The sequence below is a fragment of the Juglans microcarpa x Juglans regia genome, chromosome 1S (assembly GCF_004785595.1).
Source record: "Juglans microcarpa x Juglans regia isolate MS1-56 chromosome 1S, Jm3101_v1.0, whole genome shotgun sequence".
Lineage (NCBI taxonomy): Eukaryota > Viridiplantae > Streptophyta > Magnoliopsida > Fagales > Juglandaceae > Juglans > Juglans microcarpa x Juglans regia.
In genome coordinates this window covers 23,804,993-23,827,619 of record NC_054595.1, presented here as the reverse complement: position 1 = coordinate 23,827,619, position 22,627 = coordinate 23,804,993, and the positions used below count along the sequence as shown (strand labels likewise).

Here is a 22,627-nt window from a genome sequence, read left to right as displayed (position 1 = left end):
AAAAGATGATAAAATATAATTTTTGAAAGGAAAAACCTTCAATACGGTCGGGTGCGTATTTCTCATTTATACCCAGTAGTAAAACCCCAACACATAGTAGACTTATAGTACATCCGTGGGTGTGCATCCAGTTAAACCCCCTCTCCCTTTTTCCTTCTCCCTTCTCTCTTTCCTCTTCTCCCACCGAAGTCACTATTCTCCCCTTAAGCCATTTTCGTCCACATTAAACAAGACATGTTGAAGAAATTCAGAGGGCCTTTAATGCTTAAACCATGTTCAAATCAAGAGCATGAAGAAGGCTTCTGGGCCATTAAGTAAAGATGAGACTAATGTGATCTTGGGGGTAAGTATTGTGCAGAATGGAGGAAACTGATGCAAATCATAGAAGAATAAAGAGCCTGACCCTACAATCACTGGGTTAAATTTTGCAAAGGACAAAGAGCATTTCGTCACCCTCACTCTCTCTGCAGTCTATACCTCTGCGACCACGGCCCCAAAACATACCACCCACCCACACACAAAGATCTTCTCCACCCAATACTCTCTAGTTTATATTGACTATCCCAACACAAAGTCTCACATTTTCCACCGTCAATGGCTCACACAAATCGAACAAATACAGAGAGAGAGAGAGAGAGAGAGAATGGAGTCAGAGAGACCCCATCGCATGACAAGAACAAACGACAGTAGCACTAGCAACTCTTCATTTGTTTCACCTCGCGCCTTTCCTATTCTTCCATGAAACTTTCCAAATCAATTCTCAGACCAGGTCGTACCAAAGAACCATCTCAAATCTCTCTTTCTTCCTCTCTGAGCCGAAGACTGAGAAGCAACAATAGCAGGAAAGGTGACCAGGCTCACCTCTCGTCGATGGCCACATCTCTCTCTGTCCTTGAGAGGGGAGTAACAATCAGAGATTTGAGCAAGTCATAGGGTGGAGGAACGGAGAGAGGGAGAGAGAGAGTGACGGAGGGTGGGGGTAAGATAGAACTGTAAAAAAGAAATCACTTGTATATGAATCTATTTTGTAATTTATTGCATCTCCTACCTGACAAATTGTGATTTGTTAGTATAAATTGACACTAATCACCCGACTTGTCTGCAGTTGCTCTTTTGAAAAGCTTTATATGGAGAAGAATGTTCATTATTTTCGAAGCATGTGAGATGTGAGAATGGCATTCCAATTCGAGCACGGGTGGGACCCATTTACACATGACATTGTAGATAGTAAATGGGGGCAATGCTACTCTGCCACCCACCATTTATCACTGGGCATGCCGCCCAGTCTGTTTTTTTTTTTTTTTTTTTTGCTTTTTTCATTTTATATTTTTTTAATATATTTAAATATTTTTAAAAAATAAAAAAAATACACCAATATATTTAAAAATACTTACATAAACACTAAGTAAAAAAAAATTTTTACTAAGCGATAAAAAAGAACAATCAAATTGAGACGACGTACTAATATTTTCTATAGTAAATAGCCTTGAATGGGTAACGTGGGTGGGGACCCTTTTACACATGGCATTGTAAATAGTAAATAGTCTTGAATGGGTAACGTGGGTGGGACCCTTTTACACATGGCAATTAGAGCATGCACCGTCCCACCACCCTAATTAGTCTACCCAACCTAATTCCCAATTTCAGCACACCAATCATATCTTACATATATTTAAAAATTAAAGGTGACGGTGGAGATATCTCATGCACTTTTAATTTACACATAAAATATAAATAAAATATAAATAATTATATAAAAAAAATTTCTTTTAATATTTTTAAACATTTGATAAACCTTTTTTTTTTGTGTACCTAAAATCCTATCCCCCTTAATGACACTTCCTTTTAAGGGATATCCTTTGTAGAAAAATGATAAAAATTTAGACTTATCCACGTGTCTAAAAAGATAAATGATATTTATAAAATTTTAGAACATGCAAAACTCATATACTTAAAAAGAAAAGATAAATTTGATACTTATATGAAAATATTATTTTTTAATAATAAACTTCATATTTTTTTAAAAAAATATGTTAAGTCTTGTACACCATATTTAAAATAAAAATCTTAAAAATTGTTGGAATATACCACCTCACAGTGAACTAAGAATGGGATATTTTACGCTCATGCTATGCTATGGACTTGGCAAAAGTTTTCTGTTATAAATTATTTATGCGTTAATTATTTAAATGAGAAATATTTAAATTTGTTCTAATTTATTAATTTGAGTAATTCTATTAATTTTAAAATGATTGTCAATCCAATCATACAGCCCAAACAACACTACACTCGCCGCCACGTGCGGTGTCTATAGGTGGGGTCGGGTCAAAGATTTCGAAATTCAGATGCTCACAGAGTCTACATGTCCAGGCGTCTTACTCCCATTGGTTCTATGACATATACGTTGAAGCCTATTGGGTAGGCGAGTGCATCGTTAAGTTCATTCATTTTACGGCAGTTCATCCGTTATGAGCTTAACTGCCTTCTAACGAAAATTAGACACGTAGAAAATTTTATGACATACAGACTAAGAAGACCTCACCTGATTAAACCATTTAAGATGAAAAAACTTCTCTCATCCATACCAAAGCAGAACACTGCCGTTGTCCACCACAGTAGCTGTCGCCCCGCCACCCAGCTCCGTTGTCCACCAAGCCGTTGCCCACCAAGCCGTAGCCCACCACAAGTTGTCTCCATCTTTTCTATGCACTCAACATCATCCACCACAATTCTCGTTGCCCACTCAATAGTTGATTTTTTCACTTTATAATTGTTATAGTATGCTTGTAATCTGAGCAATATGTTGGTATTGTGTCGATCATTACATCTACTAAGACTTTGGATAGCAAGTGTTTGTAAAAAAGACTCAAATAAATTTAGCTTAAGTGTGTCGATCAAGTTATATCAGTTTGTAAATTCATTTTTATGTAATATCTTTGTGTCTAAAATATTTTCTTAAAATTAAAGGGAATCTTGTTCATTGGTGATAGAATCTTGTTTTTTATTTTTGATTTTTTTTTTTCTTTGTGAAGGGGTGGCATATTCATTGGCCTACATTGTGGACTCATGCTTTGTCTACTTTTCCCAATTGGCTCAGTCCCATGCATAAAATTTGGGGATCCTTTTCTAGACAAGCTGGTATGTGCTATGTCAACGTTATATGTGTATTCCACTTTCTTTCATGTCATGTGTTGGAGATAGCCCTGCTAGCTAGATTCGTAGTTGGGGGTAGATAAGATTGCCTTGCCGAATAAGTAAATGGGCACTTACCATCAAGGTGGCACCAGTTGACAAAGGTTAGGAGATTGTTCTTCTCTCTCTTGTCTGAGGTCATCCGTTCGAAACGACTTATCTTAATAAAACTTGTGAACCAAAGTCTTGGCCCTTGGGAGCTTTTGCATCCTAGCTATCATTTTGGTGGGTTGCGGTGACGGGTTTTCCCTCATGGGATCAGTAGCTACGGCTCAATCCAAACATCTTGCAGAGAGTGGGAGCTTGTATGGTTACACCCAGAAATGAAAGCTACACTTGGCCACCCCTCTACACTCTTTTGCTGGAAAAAAAGTAAATGAACACTTTTTTATTCCATTGAGGTCATCTCCAAATGTCGGTCTAATACAAAAAGAGATAGACTTTTATGTAAAGTCTACACTGTTAAAAAATCTTACATAAACAGCATTCCACATGATATGTCTATTGCTTTTTAAACGTAAACTATCTAATTGGATCAAACAATTGAAGGTGATTTTTGTTAGTCCTCATTTGACGATGGCGGTACATGTTTAATTCTACCCCTTCACAACAACTCCATGACCCAAAAAAAACAAAAAGGTCAGAGCTTGAGGCAATATGCGTGATAGTGAAGTGAATAATAGGGGATACTGACCTTTCCTTGAAAGACCAAGCCATGCACATCCTTAATGTTAAATTATAAAGTTACGTTTGGTTAATGAGGTGATCTCAAAATATTCTGTAAATAATAGTAAAAAAATAATGAAAAAATAATAATAGGATAGTAAATAATAATAAATATTAGTAATAAGTAGGTAAAAAAAATAATAATAAATAGTATTGGCACTCGTGTGATGTCAAAGGGATAAGAAACAATGAATAGAACCACTTCATATATAGTTCAAGAGCTGCAGACAAAAGACTAGCTTTGCATTATTGCATGAGAGTGGAAGACAATATTATGAACCCCAATTTCACGTACAGTGCCATTTGTACAATTCCACCAAGGGCTCTCTTACTTTGTGCGCAAACCTTAATGGAAAAAGAAAAAAAGCTGTGTTTATTTTGTCTGTTTCTCCCTGTGGTGAAGGTGGTATCTACATGGTTTCACAGTCTTTGTTTGTAACTTTACGTTACAGCTTTCATTTTGGTAATCGATGAAACCTCCTCGATTGTGTAGATTTTGTCAACGATTTATAGGAATTATTCAAACTTGTGCCTCAAACAGCAGTGTGTTCTGCCTAATTTGATGCCTCAGCCTCAGCCTCAGCCTCAGCCTCAGCCATGGCATGTTTTCAAAGTAATAATGCTTCAGCAAATCAATATTCCTCAACAGCATTCTCAATGGATTATGTAAAATCTATATTTTTGTAAAATTTGAAAGAAATAGTTAAATATAACCCATCCAATGGATTATGTATTTTATAACTAATATCCAGTTTGCTACAGTACCATGTCTACGTCTATGGAATATTGTTCACACTTGTATAAATATTTAATTCATTTATCTTTTTACCTTTTACTCTTTATTCATTTTTTTTTATCTAATTTCTACTTTTTACTTTACTTGAAATGAATAAAATATATTAAAAAGTATAATATTTAAATGATATAAAAAAAATAAGCTAATGTAAGATATATTATAAAAGTTAGTATTAAAAATAAAAAAAATTAAGTTTTAGTAATGTATTTTAAAGGATAGGATAATAAATCTATTGTGAGTGCTCTTCTGCCCAAAGAGAAGTTTCAAGAAGTTGATTTGTAGCTATATATATCCATAAGGATCTTCAAAGTTATCACCAAAAATTGGTACACTTTATGGGTTTTAATAATGACACAAATTGACTATTGGGAAAAGGAGAAGTGTAGTCGCAATTCTCATGTGCTTGGTTGACTCTGGTGGTGATCAGGCTCAATATATCAAAAGATTTATAACTCCCCATCCGAAGAAAAATTATCAATTTTTTTTTTTTACCATAATTTTTTTGGATATTCTTAGGGAAACAAGTGAATATGCTGCTGATGATCTCTAGATTGTTGGCTGAGGTTAAATGGCATAGAGATAGATCATGTTAATTAATCTATGTTTAGTGTTGGGCTAACCTTTTTTAACTTAGGCTCAATTCAAAATCCATACCTTTTTTTCTCTCACTCAGAGCCCAACATTTTCTTCTATTTTTTTTAATTAAAAAATAAAAAGAAGTCTCAACCGTAAGTACTACTTGTCCGTGAACAATTAAGCTATATATGGTCGGGCTAGGTTGATACATATATGTGGCACACCTGGTCCCAGAATGAGATATTAAAATCACAGGAAAACAATGAATGTGAACTACTATACAGTAAGGCCACTTTTGAATGTTGAGATGAGTTGAATTTTTTATGAATAGTAGTAGGTTAAGATGGTAGAGTGAGTTTTGTGAAGCCCACCTAATATGAGTTTAAATGTATTTGAATGTTAATATGAGTTCAGATGTATTTATGAAAAATTGAAAAAGATTATGGGTCTCACGTGTAAATATGTATTGAGTTGAAAAAAAGTTGTGGGTTTCACGTATAAAGAGATTTTGAGTTAAGATGAGTTTAATGATTTGAGATTTGAATATTTAGATGTTAGACTCAATTTAAAATTAGACTAAATTCATCAAGTTCCAAACAAGCATTAAATAATTAATGCATGAGGTGGCCTTGTTGGTCTAACCTAACTGGTTCTAACCTCCATTATGCCTAATCTTTCACACTCTCCCGACCATATCTAAGAATGTTAAATGATGAGTCAGCATAGAGAATTTACTCTTCATACTATTGACATGACATGATTGTCTACTCTTTCATACATTCCCGACCATATCTAAGAATATGAGATGAATGAAGTTGTCTAATTTACAAGTCGGTGTAAAAGATATACTTTTCACACTACTGACATAATATAATTTAATTTATAGTTATTTTTACTTCTAAAATAACTAAATTTTAAAACTTTATTTGAAAGAATATTATTCAATGGGCTTGCATCTATTTTAGGTTTGGCTTGTTAAGGGGTGCCAACTAAAGTCAATTAGCAACGCGTGAAAGGAAGAAGAAGGATAAAAAGAGCCCCACCATGGACTTGGCAGTCAGGTTTGGCAATCATGAATCATGCACGCCCCAACTTCTTTCTTTTCTACTTGCAAAATGACTTTAATTACCCAAATTAAAGTAATTGAGAATTGGGTAAGCGACCAGGACAGCACAGGACAACAATTAGATAAAATATAAATAATAATAATAATATCAAAAATAATTATATTCAACAATTATCCGGAAGTTTTAGGTTTGTGGGTCCATTTAATTGGACATTTTAGCTCAATGATGTGTTTCATGAGGTTTTGTGAGTGTGGTCCCGTTTAGAAAAATAAAAAAGCTGTATAAAATAATTGTGGCCTAATTAAGACTTTTTAAGAAATTAAGTCCGGTTAATAAAAAAAAAACTTATTTTCTTTGAATAATTTGAAGTTCAATTCTAATTAAACACTTAAATTTGTGAGTTTTAACAGCAAGGTCATAGAATAAGGTTTCATTTGACCATTGAGATGAGATAAGATAATTTTATATAAAAATTAAAAGTTGAATAAAATATTGTTAGAATATTATTTTTTTTAATATTATTATTATTTTGAGATTTGAAAAAGTTGAATTGTTTATTATATTTTCTATAGAAATTTAAAAAAATTGTAATAATGAGATAAGATGAGATGAAACCGTTTCTATATCTAAATGAGACCTAAACGTTACTATAATTTCACTGCAAAATAGAACAACTTGGGAGGAAAAAAAAATACAAGAAGACTATGGGTATGGGTATATAGTTTGGCTTGCATTCTGTTAAGATTTTACTCGATAAATCTTGTTTTAAAGTAAATGGACAATATTAGAAGATTAATAAAAAATAAAATTAACTTATTTTTGTACTTAAAATAACATTGTCTATTCATTTTTCAACCGGAATATATCCAATAAAATTTTAACATAATAGAAGCTAAACTCGTGGGAATTCTATGTCCAAATATCTTTCATGAAATAGAGATAAAAATGTGATCAGACCCACTTGAAGTTAAAGATAAAAAGAAAAGGATTATAAATTTGAATGAATTTAAAAAAATCTGGACCGTACTCAAGCTTGGCAGATATACTTCTTAATCTAACGGGTCAAAGTTAATTAATTAATATTAAGCTATTAAAGAAAGCTAATTCTTTATAATTAAGAGTCAGTGATTGCACTCCCACCCATAGATAGAAGCGTGGGATCAAATCAAGCTTAAATGTTATTTCTTTACTCTAAAATGAATCGTATTATTAACGTCTCGTATATGCATGAAAAATGTAAATCGCAAATACTTTAATTATATCCGTATATGAATAATTTTATTTAAAAGTTTTTATATCACACATCATTTACGTGACATAATTTGATTTAAAATATAATTTGTATATTACTTACAAGAACGCTAAATAACTAAAACGAGTATTTTTACTTATATATATCAATAACTTAAATGTTACATCAAGAAAGAAAGACAAACCTTATATCATATCATATCCCAGAAAAAATCAAAAGTTAGGTTATCACTTTATATCATTGAAAAAAAAAAAATGAAATAAGGTAAGATCAAGATGGATAACTTTTTCTAGGAATCTCATAAACAAAAGCTGAAAAAAGAGGTGTGCAGACGTGAGTGGTGATACTTGGGAGAAGAACAAGAATTGAAAGTTGTTTTAGTCCACGGGATTGCCAAAATGCATGGATGAATATCCAAAGACACCTAGGCCTTGGAAAAATGATGTTTTTTTTTTCCGTAGTGGAGATGAGCCAACCCAGAAAAGAAGAAAAGCAACAAGGATGGAAAAAAAATGTGTTCAGTTTTTACAGTTCAAACAAGCACAGCTGCACAGTCCAAGGATGCGCCCTCCAACCAACGGATTTCCACATTTTCCTGCTCCTAAATCTCCACAATCTTCAAGGTGGGACCTCACCAGTTCTTCCTTTTCAAAGATTGCATCATTTGTTGTCCGACCCATCTCCTTCCCAAACGTGGACCGTCCAATAGGGACATAAACGCAAGTGGCTGCACAGCTTGGGGAGCTTTCTTGGCCCCATCCCTCCTACAGTACTCATAGAAAAAGAAAAAGTGATTTTGCGCGTCAAATCGCACGCCAATATTAAATATAAGATATTTATTTAATAAAATAATATATATTAAAGATAAAAATAATTATGTGAATATTGTTACGGTCGCTGAAAATTAGATTGGTGGGGCATGACTTTGATCTTAATGCCCCACTTCCTTCCTTCTGAGTCCCCCAACGTTGATGGGAGTTTTGAATCATGTTTTTTTTTTTTTTTTTTTTTATCGCTTTAAGTTTGAATCATGTTTTTTTTATCTATCAGTAAGTCATTTTCATTTTCAAGTTCCAAGGAAAAATTAAAAAAAATATATTTTTTTTGGTCAACCAAACTCCATTTTTTTTTTTTTTGTAAAAAGAGAAATTACTTATTTATTAGATAATAAATTCTGTTCTTTTTAATATAAAATTAGAATTAGGCAGAAGTTCATACTCTATACATTATTTAAAAATATATAATTTTATTTCTTTATCATTTCTTCATGCACACGGGGGCATAAAATATGTGAAGTATATAAAGAATACGAACTGACCTGGTCTGGTAGACAAGTTAACTCCCCAAATTCTATCCATTGAAAGTAAAGAGTTGCATGTCTAACTTTGGATGACTGAGTAAATTCATCTGGGTTTTCGTTCTCTCTTTTCCAACTTGGCGCACGTTAGATTCTCAGATTCCTCTGTTTTTGAATATTTTTTTTTGATAATCTGCATGATTGGTTTTTTTTTCCAAGGAGAATAAATTAATACGTTAGTTCCTTTTAATTATACAGACGAAAAAAAATGATATTTATTCATGGATAACTTTGCAGGAAGATTAGAGAGCAGGGCAGAGGACTCTGCAAAACTAGAGGAACAAATTGAAGTGTACCTACCCAACCCAGCAGCCGTCCCAATCAGCAAAATCCCGAGGTTCTTTACAAAATGAAATACAGTTTCCTTTTACTTTTATCAAGCACTAGAATGGGGAGAGAAACTTGTACACAGATAGGCTCACTCCAAGAGAGACTCAGCCATGGCCATCGAGTTGCGGAGGAAATGAGAGCATGCCCTGTCGGCCATTAGAGCTTCGACCCCGAGAGCTCTTGCCCGCCCCTTAATCCACCTCAAGATCCCTCACGAGTCACGACAGCAACCGTGACTGTAGCACAAAGTCTCCGCTTTGCCATCTTTTTCGATAAAGTATTATACAGAAAATCTCTCTTGGATTCATTGCACTTTGAGCTTCCTTGTTGAAAATGGGCAGAAAGGAGGATAGTTTTTCAGATTCTTTTTTGTAACTGTTCTTCTTCTTTTCCATTTGGAACTATATCTTGGCCCATAGTTCGAGGATCTCACCATTTGCGAGAAAGGCGAACCTGGGTTTCTTTTTTCGCCCTTTGATCGATGAATTACACGGATTTCAGTTTGTCATCGCAAGGAGAAGTCTATTGGCAGTGGTGGTCTTGCAGCTTCAATCTTCTCTCTTTGATGAGTGATCACGGGCTTTGAGAGGTGTGTTTTATAGTCTCTGTGATATCTGCTGGAATTTTTTAATTTATAGAATTGTTGGCTTGACATATTTGTCATTGGTTCGGTAACAAGATGACTTCTTTTGATTATTGAATTCCTGGGTGGTTGCTGAAAAGTGGAAATGGTTATTTGGTTTGTCAACTGTCTATATTTTTGAGTTGTTGGGTACTTTCAGTTGATGGGTTTATCACAGTTTTGTTTTGTATTTTAATTTCTCTTAGGCTAGTCTTTTGATTCTTTTAGGCGGTTGAATTGAATTGTGAGATTCATTTCTCAAGGATCCACTTTGGTTTGTTTAGTTATTTGAATACTGATTTTGAATACACTTTCCTGTGATCGATTCATCCCTTTTTTTTCCAGAGTATCTCGTCATTTTCAAAATGAGAAATTCTATTTGCAGTCCTAGCGGGGACTGCATGTGCAGTCCCATTGATGAATGGGGATAAGAGGAGAAAAAGCATCATTTTAAAAAGGATATTATTTTGTAATTTTAAATTTTTTTTAAAGATAACTGTATGGTCTTGCATGAGCAGTCCCCTGTATGTAGACTAACTCTTTCAAAATACAATTTCCTTCTTGCAAGTATGAAATATGATTGTTTTTGTGTTTAATACCATGGTTTGCAATCTGAAGCAGTTATGTATGTGCAGCAGTGCAGGTGTCATACAATCTAGTATGCCATAGTTGTTATCATGCCGGGTGCTATTAAAATGTCAGGGCATTCCAATTCAAGAAGCATTCGGGGATTGAGGTTTGTGGGGTCCTTGTTTGTTACTGCCGTACTTTTTTGTATTGCAGAGGGGTTAAATTTGGAGGGGCTGCACCTTCTAGTGCTGAAAAATAGTCTTCATGATAAATTGAACGTTTTGGGAAATTGGAATCCCTCTGATCAAACACCATGTGGATGGGTTGGTGTGAGTTGCACTCCTGACAAGGATCCTGTTGTCAACATGCTTCACTTGAATTCAATGAACCTTTCTAAAACCCTGAGCCCTAGCATTGGTGGTTTGGTCCATCTAACTGTGCTTAATATTTCTGATAATGGGTTCACTGGAGATATACCTAGGGAGATTGGAAACTGTTCCATGTTGGAATACCTCTATTTGAATAATAATCATTTTGAGGGGCAACTTCCTGCTGAGTTGGGGTTGCTGTCTAATTTGAAAAAATTGAATGTATGCAACAATAAACTATCCGGCCCTATTCCAGAGGAGATTGGAAACTTGTCTTTATTGGTTGATTTGGTGGCATACACCAATAATCTCACAGGCCAATTGCCTCGTTCTATTGGGAATCTTAAGCATCTAACTTCAATTAGAGCTGGGCAAAATGCTATTTCTGGTAGCATACCAGCTGAAATAAGTGGATGTGTGAGCTTAAAATTACTTGGCCTTACCCAAAATAAGATAGGAGGGGAAATACCAAAAGAAATTGGGATGCTCGGGAAGTTGAAAGATCTGATTCTACAGTCTAATCAGCTTTCAGGGTTTATCCCAAAAGAACTTGGGAACTGTACAAGGCTTGTTACCCTTGCTTTGTATGAGAATGCTCTTGTGGGATCTATACCTAAGGAGATTGGGAACCTCAAATCTTTGAGGATGTTGTACCTCTATAGAAATAAGCTGAATGGAACAATTCCAAGGGAGATTGGGAATCTTTCTCTGGCATTAGAAATTGATTTCTCGGAAAACTATTTGACTGGTGAGATTCCCTCTGAGTTCAGTAAGATCACAAACCTAAGCTTACTATACCTTTTCCAGAACCAGCTTAAGGGTGTTATACCAAATGAGCTCAGTAGCTTGAGGAACTTGACAAAAGTTGACCTCTCAATCAATAACCTCACAGGTCCTATTCCTTTTGGGTTTCAGTATTTGACTAACATGACCCAGTTACAGCTTTTTGACAACTCTCTTACTGGTAGCATTCCTCAAGGGCTTGGTCTTTACAGCCGACTTTGGGTGGTTGATTTCTCTAAGAACCAACTAACAGGAAGGATACCTCCTCATCTTTGCCGGCATTCTAACCTGATGTTGTTGAATCTGGAGTCCAATAAACTATATGGAAATATCCCTACTGGGATCATCAATTGCCAATCTTTGGTGCAACTTCGTCTGGTCAGAAACAGACTTACTGGGAGCTTTCCATCGGACTTGTGCAAATTAGCGAACCTTTCAGCTGTTGAATTGGATCAAAACGGGTTCAGTGGTCCAATTCCCCCAGCTGTTGGGAACTGCAAAAAGTTGCAGAGGCTTCATATTGCCAACAATTACTTTACATCAGAGTTGCCTAAGCAAATAGGAAATCTGTCTCGATTGGTGACTTTTAATATTTCCTCGAACTTGCTTGTGGGAAGGATTCCGCCTGAAATTGTTAATTGCAAGATGCTTCAACGGCTTGATCTCAGCAACAATAGTTTTATAGATGCATTACCAAATGAGCTTGGAATCCTTTCGCAGTTGGAGATTCTCAGATTATCTGAAAATCATTTCTCCGGAGATATACCTTTGGCATTGGGAAACCTCTCCCGTTTGACAGAGTTGCAGATGGGTGGAAACTCATTTTCTGGCGAAATACCTCCTGAGTTGGGCTCCCTTTCAAGCTTGCAGATTGCATTGGATCTCAGTAATAACAATCTCACTGGGAGAATACCGGCAGAGCTTGGCAATCTTAGTTTACTGATATACCTATTCCTCAATAATAATCAATTGAGTGGTGAAATTCCAGACACATTTAAAAATCTGTCTAGTTTATTGGGTTGCAATTTCTCATACAATAACCTTGCTGGACCTTTACCTTCTGGATCACTGTTTCGTAACATGGCCATCAGCAGCTTCATTGGGAACAAAGGGCTTTGTGGCGGCCTTCTTGTAGATTGCGGTGAACTTCTATCCTCGCCGTCAGTTCCATCTCTGGAAAGTGTTGATGCTCCTCGGGGTAAAATTATTACGGCAACCGCAGCTGCTGTGGGTGGCATTTCTCTCATTCTAATTGTAATTCTTTTGTATTTCATGAGGCGTCCAGCTGAGACGATTCCTTCCTTGCAAGATAAGGACATTCCATTTCCAGATTCAGACATCTATTTCCCCCCAAAAGAGGGGTTCACCTTCCAAGATCTGGTTGAGGCCACAGAAAATTTCCATGACAGTTATGCTGTTGGAAAGGGAGCTTGTGGAACAGTTTATAAAGCAGTTATGCATTCTGGACAGATTATTGCTGTTAAGAAACTAGCATCTAACAGGGAGGGGAACAACATTGAGAACAGTTTTCGGGCTGAGATTTTAACTCTTGGAAAGATTAGGCATCGTAACATTGTAAAGCTATACGGTTTCTGCCATCATCATGGTTCCAATCTGCTTCTATATGAGTACATGGCTAGGGGCAGCTTGGGTGAAATCCTTCATGGGGCCTATTGTAGTTTGGAATGGCCAACTCGGTTCACAATTGCTCTTGGAGCAGCTGAAGGTCTTTCTTATTTGCATCATGATTGCAAACCAAGGATTATTCACCGTGATATAAAGTCCAATAATATTCTAATTGATGATAGCTTCGAAGCCCATGTTGGTGACTTCGGTTTGGCCAAAGTAGTTGACATGCCTCAATCTAAATCAATGTCTGCAGTTGCAGGATCATATGGGTACATTGCACCAGGTAAGCATCCTTTTAAGTTTTTCAGACTCCATTTTAGACTCACAAAGATTATGTTATCATTATTCTGTAAGAATACTGCTAATACAAAGAGTCTTTTTTAAGGTCAAAAGGAAATGTTTATAATAGTTATTTGTTCTAGTCATCATGGGCATCTTTGATTTATCAATATGACAACTGAGAGTCATGCGTTTTGGATATTACAATTGAGAGTAAGTTTATTTATAATGATTAAGATATTTATGCTTCTGCATGCAGAATATGCATACACTATGAAGGTTACAGAAAAATGTGACGTCTATAGCTATGGGGTTGTTCTATTGGAGTTGCTGACAGGGAAAACCCCTGTACAGCCACTAGATCAAGGTGGTGATCTTGTCTCGTGGGTGAGAAAGTATATTCGGGATCATTCATTGATATCTGAGATACTTGACCCCAGATTGAACCTTGAAGACAAGAGTACAGTCTCTCACATGCTTACTGTCTTAAAAATTGCTTTGATGTGCACGAGTATGTCCCCTTTGGACCGACCATCAATGCGAGAAGTCGTCTTGATGCTTATAGAGTCTAATGAGTGAGAATGGAACTTTACTATTTCCAGCTTATGATCTTCTGCTTAAAGTTGATGCCTCCTGCAAGTATGTGACCATTTCCAATATCTATTAACTGAGATTATTTCTTGATGCTGATTCTTCCTGGTATTTTCACAGACAGCAAAAATGACAATCTCTTGTACATTTCTCATGAAAGAATATCATTACTTGGCTTCTGATTTTAGTTTATGGGGGGACTGATATTTCTCTCAAAATACCGCAAGTCCTTTTGCAATTGCTACAACATTATCACTCTGGTGTACAGCTGCGGTACTATTCTATATGTATCTTAAAGGTCCTCGAGTTAATGAAATTGGTTGAGAGATGATTGTCTTTTTATCTTCATGTGTATATTATTTCCCAAAGATGTGAATAATTTCTCGCTCATTATGGTGAAGAATGTTAAGATATAAAATAAATAATAAAATCTACATATTTTCATCAGCTTAAGTTTTTTAAACAAGTGATAATTTTCATAAAAAATACTTTTGCTTCTTATATAATGGTCTAAATCATAAACTTTTGAAATCGCCATTTGTGAGAAGCAAAGCCTTCTCTGTGAAATCGTCATTTGTGTAGGCTTAAGTCGTGCAAGTATGACGCTATCCTTTTTATAATAATTGGAACTCGCTAGAAAAAGTAGAATTGGGTCTTACGTTTTATAAGAGGTTTATGCCAGACTTGCACATCTTAAATTTATATATTACAGACAGTATAAATGCCCTCATAAGTTTTGACTTGAGTTGAGATTAGCTACAAACTGCTTGTATGCATGACATTTAGATACAAACTCTGATGCATGCCATCACCCTTGGAAAAAATGGATTTATTTCAATGGGATCCCATATGTAAGGTTTCCAGTTTGCAATATGGTTGCCTCCAACTCCATGAGATGTATGTGCACATAAGGGCAGATCAAAGCACAAAGCTTAGAAAGCCAACTAATTGAATCAGCCTCTTTTTCAAACTGGTGGATAAAAAACTACAAAACGATTTCTAAGGTTACACACTATGCTAGCTAGAGAGGCCGCTTCATCCAAATTTTATTAATTTTATGACGAAAATAATTGACGTGGCAGTCTTTTATCACTTCATATGATCAATTATGTACATACACAGCCAGAAATACACATTCATCTCTTGTAAACGTAATAAAAGTAAAATGAAAACAATTCTTTTTAACAGTGAATAATTTTTTTTTAATCACCAATTTTTTTAAAAAAAAAAAAACCAACAACAAAACAAGAAAAATAATACGAATCAATAAAAAATGGAAAATAAAACTTCAAAAAACAAGTAAACAATTAAATATATTTTTTAGAAAAAATTATAAATTGAAATATGCCATACCTGGATCCCTGGTTGGCCTCGTGTGCTTGGATACTAACCACTTCTAGACTCTAGAGAAACCAGATCTAGGGTCTCTAAAGTTGCATTTGGGTAGTGAGATGATCTCAAATGTTATTTGAATAGTAATGAAAAAATAATTATAGAATATTGAATAGTAGTGAAAAATAATAATAAAATAATAAATAATAGTAGAATATTCTGAGTGCATATTAAATATTTAGAATATTTCAATATATTTGCAAATAGTAGTTAAATAGTTTGAATTAAGATATTTTATCAGGTTTGAAAATGAGAGATAAAAGCTTGGATAATATTATAAAATCAAAAAACTATTTGAATATATTTTTTAATATAATTTTTATTTTGAAATTTGAAAAAAAACTTATTATTCTTTGTGTTTTGTTTTGAAATTTGGAAAAATTATGATGATTAGATGAAAAGTTAAAAATTTGAAATTAAAAATTGTTTTATATTTGAAAAATGTTTAGGAATGAAATATATATAAATATTATATATATATATATATATAAATATTGTGTTGTGAAAAGGAGCCTAAGGCTCTAAGCGATGGCCACCACAAAGGGTACCTTTGGTGGGAGGTTTTTTATATTTCAAGTTTATATTTTATTTTTTAATTTTAAAATTATGCTATTGGCAAATCAATCAATATCTAAGCATACATCAAGAGTCTGATGATCTGATGGCATATGATCTAATTCTTCAAATAGAATATTTGGGTTCAAAACCCCCCACCTCCTTTATAAAAAATAAAAATAAAAAAATTGTCTAAGCACACCACTCAATGTCAAACTACTTTAGTAATTAGAAATTTAAAATACATTTATTTTTTATGCTAACCGATATGGCAAGTTACCATATCAAAAATGTGTTTGGGGGTGTTAGTAAGCATATTTGCAAATAGAATTTCCCTTAATTTTATTTTTTTAATTTATTTTTTTTTTAATTTTAATATCATTTAGTTTTTTTGGTTATATAGTTTTTTTTTTTTTGGCCTTAATATTAGTTTATTTTCACGACTTATAGCATTTTATTTTTTTTTAATAAAATTTTTTAAAAAGTACCAGGGACTAATTTCGTCGCAAGAAGCAAATAGAACGCAGCCAAAATTCGTCGCAACAGGCGGTCTATCTCGACTCTCTCTCATTCTCCTCCCTCTCTTAACTTGACGTCCACGCGACACCTTTTGGATCGCCCACTACCCACCACCATCACCCTCCCCAGCTCCGCAATTACGGAGAGCTCGCTTTCGGAGCCAGGAACTAGTCTCTTTCGGTTCGCCAAGTCGTAAAAAACTTAAGGTAATTTTCCTAAATTCCTCTATCTAAATGCCGGATTCCTATTCTACACGATGAATCCCAGAGTGGGACTTGGAAACCGCTATAGTTGCTATGAAGGACGGATCGCATACTTTAAACACCTTGAAGTACAATATGATTTGATGTGAGCGAGTTGAAATACATCATGTGTATTATATTTGAGCTTATGCAATGGGTGCTGATAAGGAACCCTAGGCTTTATTTGAAACCACGCTAAAACTCAGGGAGGATTTTTATGATTGGCCCATAACGTTAAGACACATAAACTAAATTAGCTTCGTCTTTTCCATTTATGTTTTGACGTGTATGCTCAAATGAATGCGTGTGTTGCCTATACGAATGCAGTTAAAGCAGTTCTGATTTTGTTTTCTTGGTTTCAATATAGTTCATTAATTCACAACATTGAAAGAAAGACAGTTTAATAAGCGAATCCCTTTTGGATTTTACATAAATAAACTTAGGCTACGTTTGGATAGGAAGAATACCTGAGAAGTGTTGAGAATGTTTGTGAATAGTAGTGAAAAAGTAATAATAGAATAATGAATAGTAGGTAAAAAATAATGAATAGTAAAAAAGTAGGTGAAAAGTAATAATAAAGTAAAGAATAGTAGTGAGAGTACTTGAGGTACTCTTGGTACCCAAACGTAGCCTTAATCTTGGGTTTCACTCTAGTTGTAACTGCGTGTCAAAAAGTTCCTCCTCCCCACCCTACCCACCCTCCTTCCAGCAAAAAAAAAAAGAAGAGAGAAGTGCTACAGCCACTAAGAAATTCTACAAAAGTAAACCCACAGACTGACGTGGCTTGATACAATACGTTAAATTGTAAAACTACTTTTATTGTAAAGTAGATCTAACGTATCATATGAAGCCATGTCACTTGTTAGTATGTAGGTTTACTTTTGTGGAATCTCTTTGTAGGTAAAACATTTCTAAAAAAAGAAAAAAGATTTCTGCATGTTCATTTAGGAGTCTGAAAGTTCGATTTGTTATTTTGTGGCAGGTTATTGAAGGTAGTTGAGCTCTTTGCGTAAGGATGATTTACACAGCAATGGACAATTTCTACTTAACCGATGAGCAGCTAAAGGACTTGCCTTCTAGGAAAGACGGTATAGATGAAGCGACAGAAACTACTCTGCGAATCTATGGTTGTGATCTCGTCCAAGAAAGTGGCATCTTGCTTAAACTGTATCCTTTGCTGATTTCTTTGTCGAATATATGTTGGTTTCTGGAATTCCATACTCATATCTTGAATATCGTTCAAGAAGATTTCGGATTCCATAGTATCCCACCAATTAGTAATCCAAGATTTCAGACTTTTAGTAAATGAGAGACGGGTTTTGCTATACATCAGCCACTATTCACCCTCACACCCCACACCTAACAGTTTTTTTTTTTCATAGAGTGTGGGGTGTGGGGTGTGGGGTAGTGAATAGTAGCTGATGAGAAGAATTATTCATGAGAGAAGCACCAGGGCAAAGATTCTACAAATGTAAGATATAGAAGGGGAATAAATGCTTTCTTTTTTGCCATTGTTTGTTATTTCAGCGTTTCCTTGATCGTATTACTTACAGGCCTCAAGCTGTAATGGCCACTGGCCAGGTTCTATTCCATCGTTTCTATTGCAAGAAATCATTCGCCCGCTTCAATGTGAAGGTTAAGCTTTGTTCGCCCATTATTCTCTCTTTCCTTGCTCAGACATAGAGAATGAGTAAGGAAAATAAAGGGTCTTTTGAAGTACATAAATGATGTTTTAATCTCATATTGATAACGCCACATATTATGCTAGCCAAGTAGTTTTATCGGAACAAGGTTCTTGTTTTCTAGAATGGCTTTTCATTTTCCTACATTTTCTTGGAAACAAATGATTGTTTTGTTGACTTTAACCAACGCAAGATCTTGGTGCCCATGTTTTTCATCTTGAACTTATCTGCTATCTGATAATGTCTTGCAGAAAGTTGCTGCAAGCTGTGTGTGGCTTGCGTCAAAGTTGGAGGAAAGCCCAAGGAAAGCAAGACAAGTGCTCATTGTTTTCCATAGAATGGAATGTAGGAGGGAGAACTTACCCATAGAGCATTTGGAGGTTGGATCGCAGGTTAAGCATCCACCTTCTTTTATGCTTTGAATTATGTTTTTTATTGTTTATTGTTGTCTTTCTTTGGCACTGGAAGTGAATTTTTCATTACTTAGTCTTCCTTTCCTTTCTGGCATATTCCAATTATGGCGACTTTTTTCTACATCGTTGGTTTAGTTTAGCTGCTTAAGTGTTTGTGAGCCTGGAAAAGCCCTCTTGTTTTTTTTATTTATTTTAAAATCATGGTTTTTGTGTTTCTTCTCTAACAGAAATATCATGTCCTCAAGACTGATCTGAGCCGAACAGAAAGGCATATATTGAAAGAGATGGGATTCATTTGTCATGTTGAACATCCTCATAAATTCATATCCAACTACCTTGCCACCCTTGAAACACCTCCAGAACTGAGGCAAGAAGCTTGGAATCTAGCAAATGATAGGTAACTTCTGCAATTAACTCCTTATGGATATATTTCCTAGTACTTACTACACAACCCATGCCATGATTTCTTATCATTTTGTCATCCATTGAACATGAAAACTTTTTCCATCTGCAATTCGCGTGCTTTGAGTTTAAGAATTGAGTCAGTTTATGTATACTTTGATATGTGTGAGCCTTCTTCCCCTTGTTTTGAGTATTGGAGTTTGTTCCTCACATTGTAGCTATGATACTCTATGAAGCTGCTGGTGAAGGATATCACTGATCAGAGAAGAGAGAGAGAGAGAGATACTGACCAGTATTTGAAAATAATAGAATGATGCAGCATAATTTTGTTGACTTTCCCCAATTGTATGTGGCACTCAGTGCTCTCTGATTGTTGCACAATTTTTCTCTGTTTTCCACTACGTTTTACACTTCCATTGACCTTTTTATTGTTTACTTTTGTTTCGGCATTGAAATGTGAGCAGTTTGCGTTCAACTTTGTGTGTTCGGTTTAAGAGCGAGGTTGTGGCTTGCGGGGTTATCTATGCTGCTGCTCGTCGCTTCCATGTACCCCTTCCTGAGAATCCTCCATGGTGGAAGGCATTTGATGCAGACAAGTCTGGGATTGATGAAGTTTGTAAGGTTTTGGCTCACCTTTACAGCCTTCCTAAGGCACAGTACATTCCAGTCTGCAAGGATGGAGACTCGTTCACATTTTCTAACAAGTCAAAAGATTCCCAGTCTCAGCCCATTCCTAAGGTAGTACTGTCTCATTCTTGCATGGGAAACATATAGCCTTTTCTAATATTCTTTCTATGATATTTGCAATTAACAATTTATTAATTAGTGTTGGATAATTGTTTAGCAAGTACTGCATCTTTTTTCCGGGAGATTCTTACTGTATAGTTGGCTTTTGGACCACTTGATTTTTGGTGAAAGAAAGGATCGCAATTGTTTGGTCTGAAGAAAATTTGTTTGACCATATAATGTTACTCAGTGGAAATATTATCTTCCGAGGAGAAAGAACAATTTAGTAAGGTCAGATTTTTCTCTCGATGCTTCACTGTAGGAAGTTCTGCAGACTAGCCCTACAGCTAATACCAAGCCAGCTTCAGCAGCAGTTAACCTTGAATCTGGTGGATCCAAGGATGTACTGGTAAGAGCAGCCATTGACAAGCTGAAGGAGTCTAAGAAAAGTGAGGATGAGCCAAAGAATATGCCTGTTGAGGGAGATGCAAGAGAAGAGCCAATGCTAAAATCCAATCCTGAGCACAGAGCAGAGGCAAGTAGGGAACGGAACAAGGAGAGGGACAGGGACAGGGAGAGAGAGAGGGAGAGGGAGGACAGAATAAAGGTCCGTGATCGTGATAGGGGCAGAGATTCTGACCGGGAACGTGACCGAGAGGAAAGTGACAGGGACAAAGATAAAGTCAAGGACCGCAGTCATCGATCCAAGGATAGAGGAAAGGACGCAGGTATGTTTGCAGCCAATTTTGTTCATGAACCTCATGCCATCTTTATTGTGCTTTGTGGAGGTCCTTGATTTTTGGAGTATTCTCTGATTTGTAATCTTTATCTTGTCGATTCAGGGGGGCATTCGGGGAAGTCGAGACATCACTCATCACGAGGTATGCTCTTGTTCGCCTTTGTTATTTTATGATGGTATGGTTCTTTTTTAACCGGAATTCCGTTATCTGAATCTCTATTTTCGTTTTCAGATCGTGACTACCACAGTTCCTCTTATTCTTCAAGGGAGAAGGATCGCCATAGACATCATTCATATGCTTAAAACCCATACTTTTATGTATAGCTATCACGTTTGGTCTGTATGAAGGAAAGACTTAACAGTGGGGATAAAGAGAATGAAAAACTGCTTTATTCAAACAATAGCGATTTTGAGTCGACATTTAACTAAAACGTATTTGATAATCAATCTCTGTACGATTCCAAACTGGTTGATCTTGTACACAGCCATCAATAATGGCGGTACAACGCCTCTCTTGTAGTGCTTTTCTCATCTCCCGGCCACCTGCAATACTTTGCTGAGGCCCGAGAGTTGTATTATTGAATCGTTTTAACCTTTTCCGCCGTATTGCGTTATTATAGGGGAGTTATGGAAACCCCCCCCCCCCCCCCCCCCAACACAAAAGAAAAAACTACCAAGTTCTCTGGATGCAATTTCCTTGAAGTCGTGCTTGTCTTTTATGGAGTTTACGAACCCATGCAATAAGTGGTGGCATGCTTAGACGGCCTATCGGCCCTATCCTTCCTAGGCGCCTGAATAACGAGCCTTCAACTTGTTTTCACCATTAGTCGACTGCCAAAGCGCGAGTGCTACGATGGAAGGGCCTGGAGTTGGGACAGAGATGAAACGTGAAAGGAATTGCGTGATGTTTGTGATTATGCTGATTTTGGGGGGTTGTTTTATTCGGCACGACTTCAAAGTCAAACTGTGACAAAGAATAAGAATGAAATTAGACCCGGGAAACCGGGAACCAAGAAGAAAGAATCGAGGAAGCTAGGCCTTCAATACAGTTTGTGACCATGACAGAAGAGAGCCATGGAAAATCTCTTTGTAGGGATTAGACAGGTAGTATGGATGAAGGTGCAAGATGATGCACAGCCATGGAGCTTATGAACAAAGATAGCAATGGAATTGGGAGATGAAAATATGTAAGATGATGATTTATTTCATGGAATTTAACAATACTAAGCATGGCAAGGAAAAAGATAAGAGAAACAAGAATTAAAAAAAAAAAAAAAAGACTTAATAAAACAACCAAACTCCTCCTGTTCGTTTATTTTCTCAAAATCAGATAACAAATGTAAAAACACTTGCAGATAGAACAGAATGTATGGATCATGATTAAAGATCCAAATGAAGGAATCACTCAGTTTCCCACAAATGTTTTCTCACCCAACTACGATTATCCCAGCTAAGAAAGAACCCAGTATCCTTTACCAGCCAATAGACTGCCCCATGACCCACATCTCTACTGGGCTGAAAACCATGCCAGGAAGCAAATAATTTTCCCCAAAAAGCTTCACAGTAAACTAACTTGTTTTCTTCTACAGTCCACTGGTAATCTTCCCCAGCGTTTATTATCTTCTCTCCATCGCATTGGAGATCCATCGGCTCTGAGTTCTTTGGCAAAGCATTGATCACATGAACAGTTGGCAAATGATGATTGCCTCTCTCTTTTGCAGATGCTATTGTACTGACGAAAATGCATGCAAGAACTAGGAAGAGAGAGACTCCCCTGTTTGTCATTTTGTGAAATATGGTGCACACAAGGAATGCCAAA

General features: G+C 35.8%; 2 protein-coding genes across 3 annotated transcripts; both read left to right on the top strand.

Moving 5' to 3' along the window:
* Positions 1-8,910: 8,910 nt before the first annotated feature.
* Positions 8,911-14,480, top strand: LOC121246197 (probable leucine-rich repeat receptor-like protein kinase At2g33170). Its single transcript, XM_041144253.1, has 4 exons — positions 8,911-9,052; positions 9,204-9,885; positions 10,554-13,551; positions 13,807-14,480. Exons 3-4 carry the CDS (start codon positions 10,596-10,598, stop codon positions 14,124-14,126), a joined length of 3,276 nt encoding a protein of 1,091 aa, XP_041000187.1. The 5' UTR covers positions 8,911-9,052; positions 9,204-9,885; positions 10,554-10,595; the 3' UTR covers positions 14,127-14,480.
* Positions 14,481-16,586: 2,106 nt separating this feature from the next.
* On the top strand, positions 16,587-21,211 carry LOC121247229 (cyclin-L1-1). 2 transcript variants are annotated; one of them, XM_041145603.1, is made up of 9 exons: positions 16,589-16,810; positions 17,829-18,013; positions 18,400-18,481; positions 18,780-18,920; positions 19,169-19,338; positions 19,808-20,081; positions 20,392-20,797; positions 20,912-20,950; positions 21,041-21,211. In XM_041145603.1, exons 2-9 carry the CDS (start codon positions 17,862-17,864, stop codon positions 21,109-21,111), a joined length of 1,335 nt encoding a protein of 444 aa, XP_041001537.1. In that variant the 5' UTR covers positions 16,589-16,810; positions 17,829-17,861; the 3' UTR covers positions 21,112-21,211. The 2 variants fall into 2 exon arrangements, with proteins under 2 accessions (XP_041001538.1, XP_041001537.1); XM_041145604.1 differs by lacking the exons at positions 20,392-20,797; positions 20,912-20,950; positions 21,041-21,211 and adding an exon at positions 20,188-20,381 and having other exon boundaries at positions 16,587-16,810.
* Positions 21,212-22,627: the final 1,416 nt, after the last annotated feature.

Bases quoted from the DNA above. Each gene is read 5' to 3' on its own strand.
- LOC121246197 (XM_041144253.1), top strand. From the start codon at position 10,596: ATGCCGGGTGCTATTAAAATGTCAGGGCATTCCAATTCAAGAAGCATT. The intron at 13,552-13,806 runs GTAAGCATCCTT...TTCTGCATGCAG, and splicing joins ATATGGGTACATTGCACCAG to AATATGCATACACTATGAAG.
- LOC121247229 (XM_041145603.1), top strand. From the start codon at position 17,862: ATGATTTACACAGCAATGGACAATTTCTACTTAACCGATGAGCAGCTA. The intron at 18,014-18,399 runs GTATCCTTTGCT...TATTACTTACAG, and splicing joins AGTGGCATCTTGCTTAAACT to GCCTCAAGCTGTAATGGCCA. The intron at 18,921-19,168 runs GTTAAGCATCCA...CTTCTCTAACAG, and splicing joins ATTTGGAGGTTGGATCGCAG to AAATATCATGTCCTCAAGAC.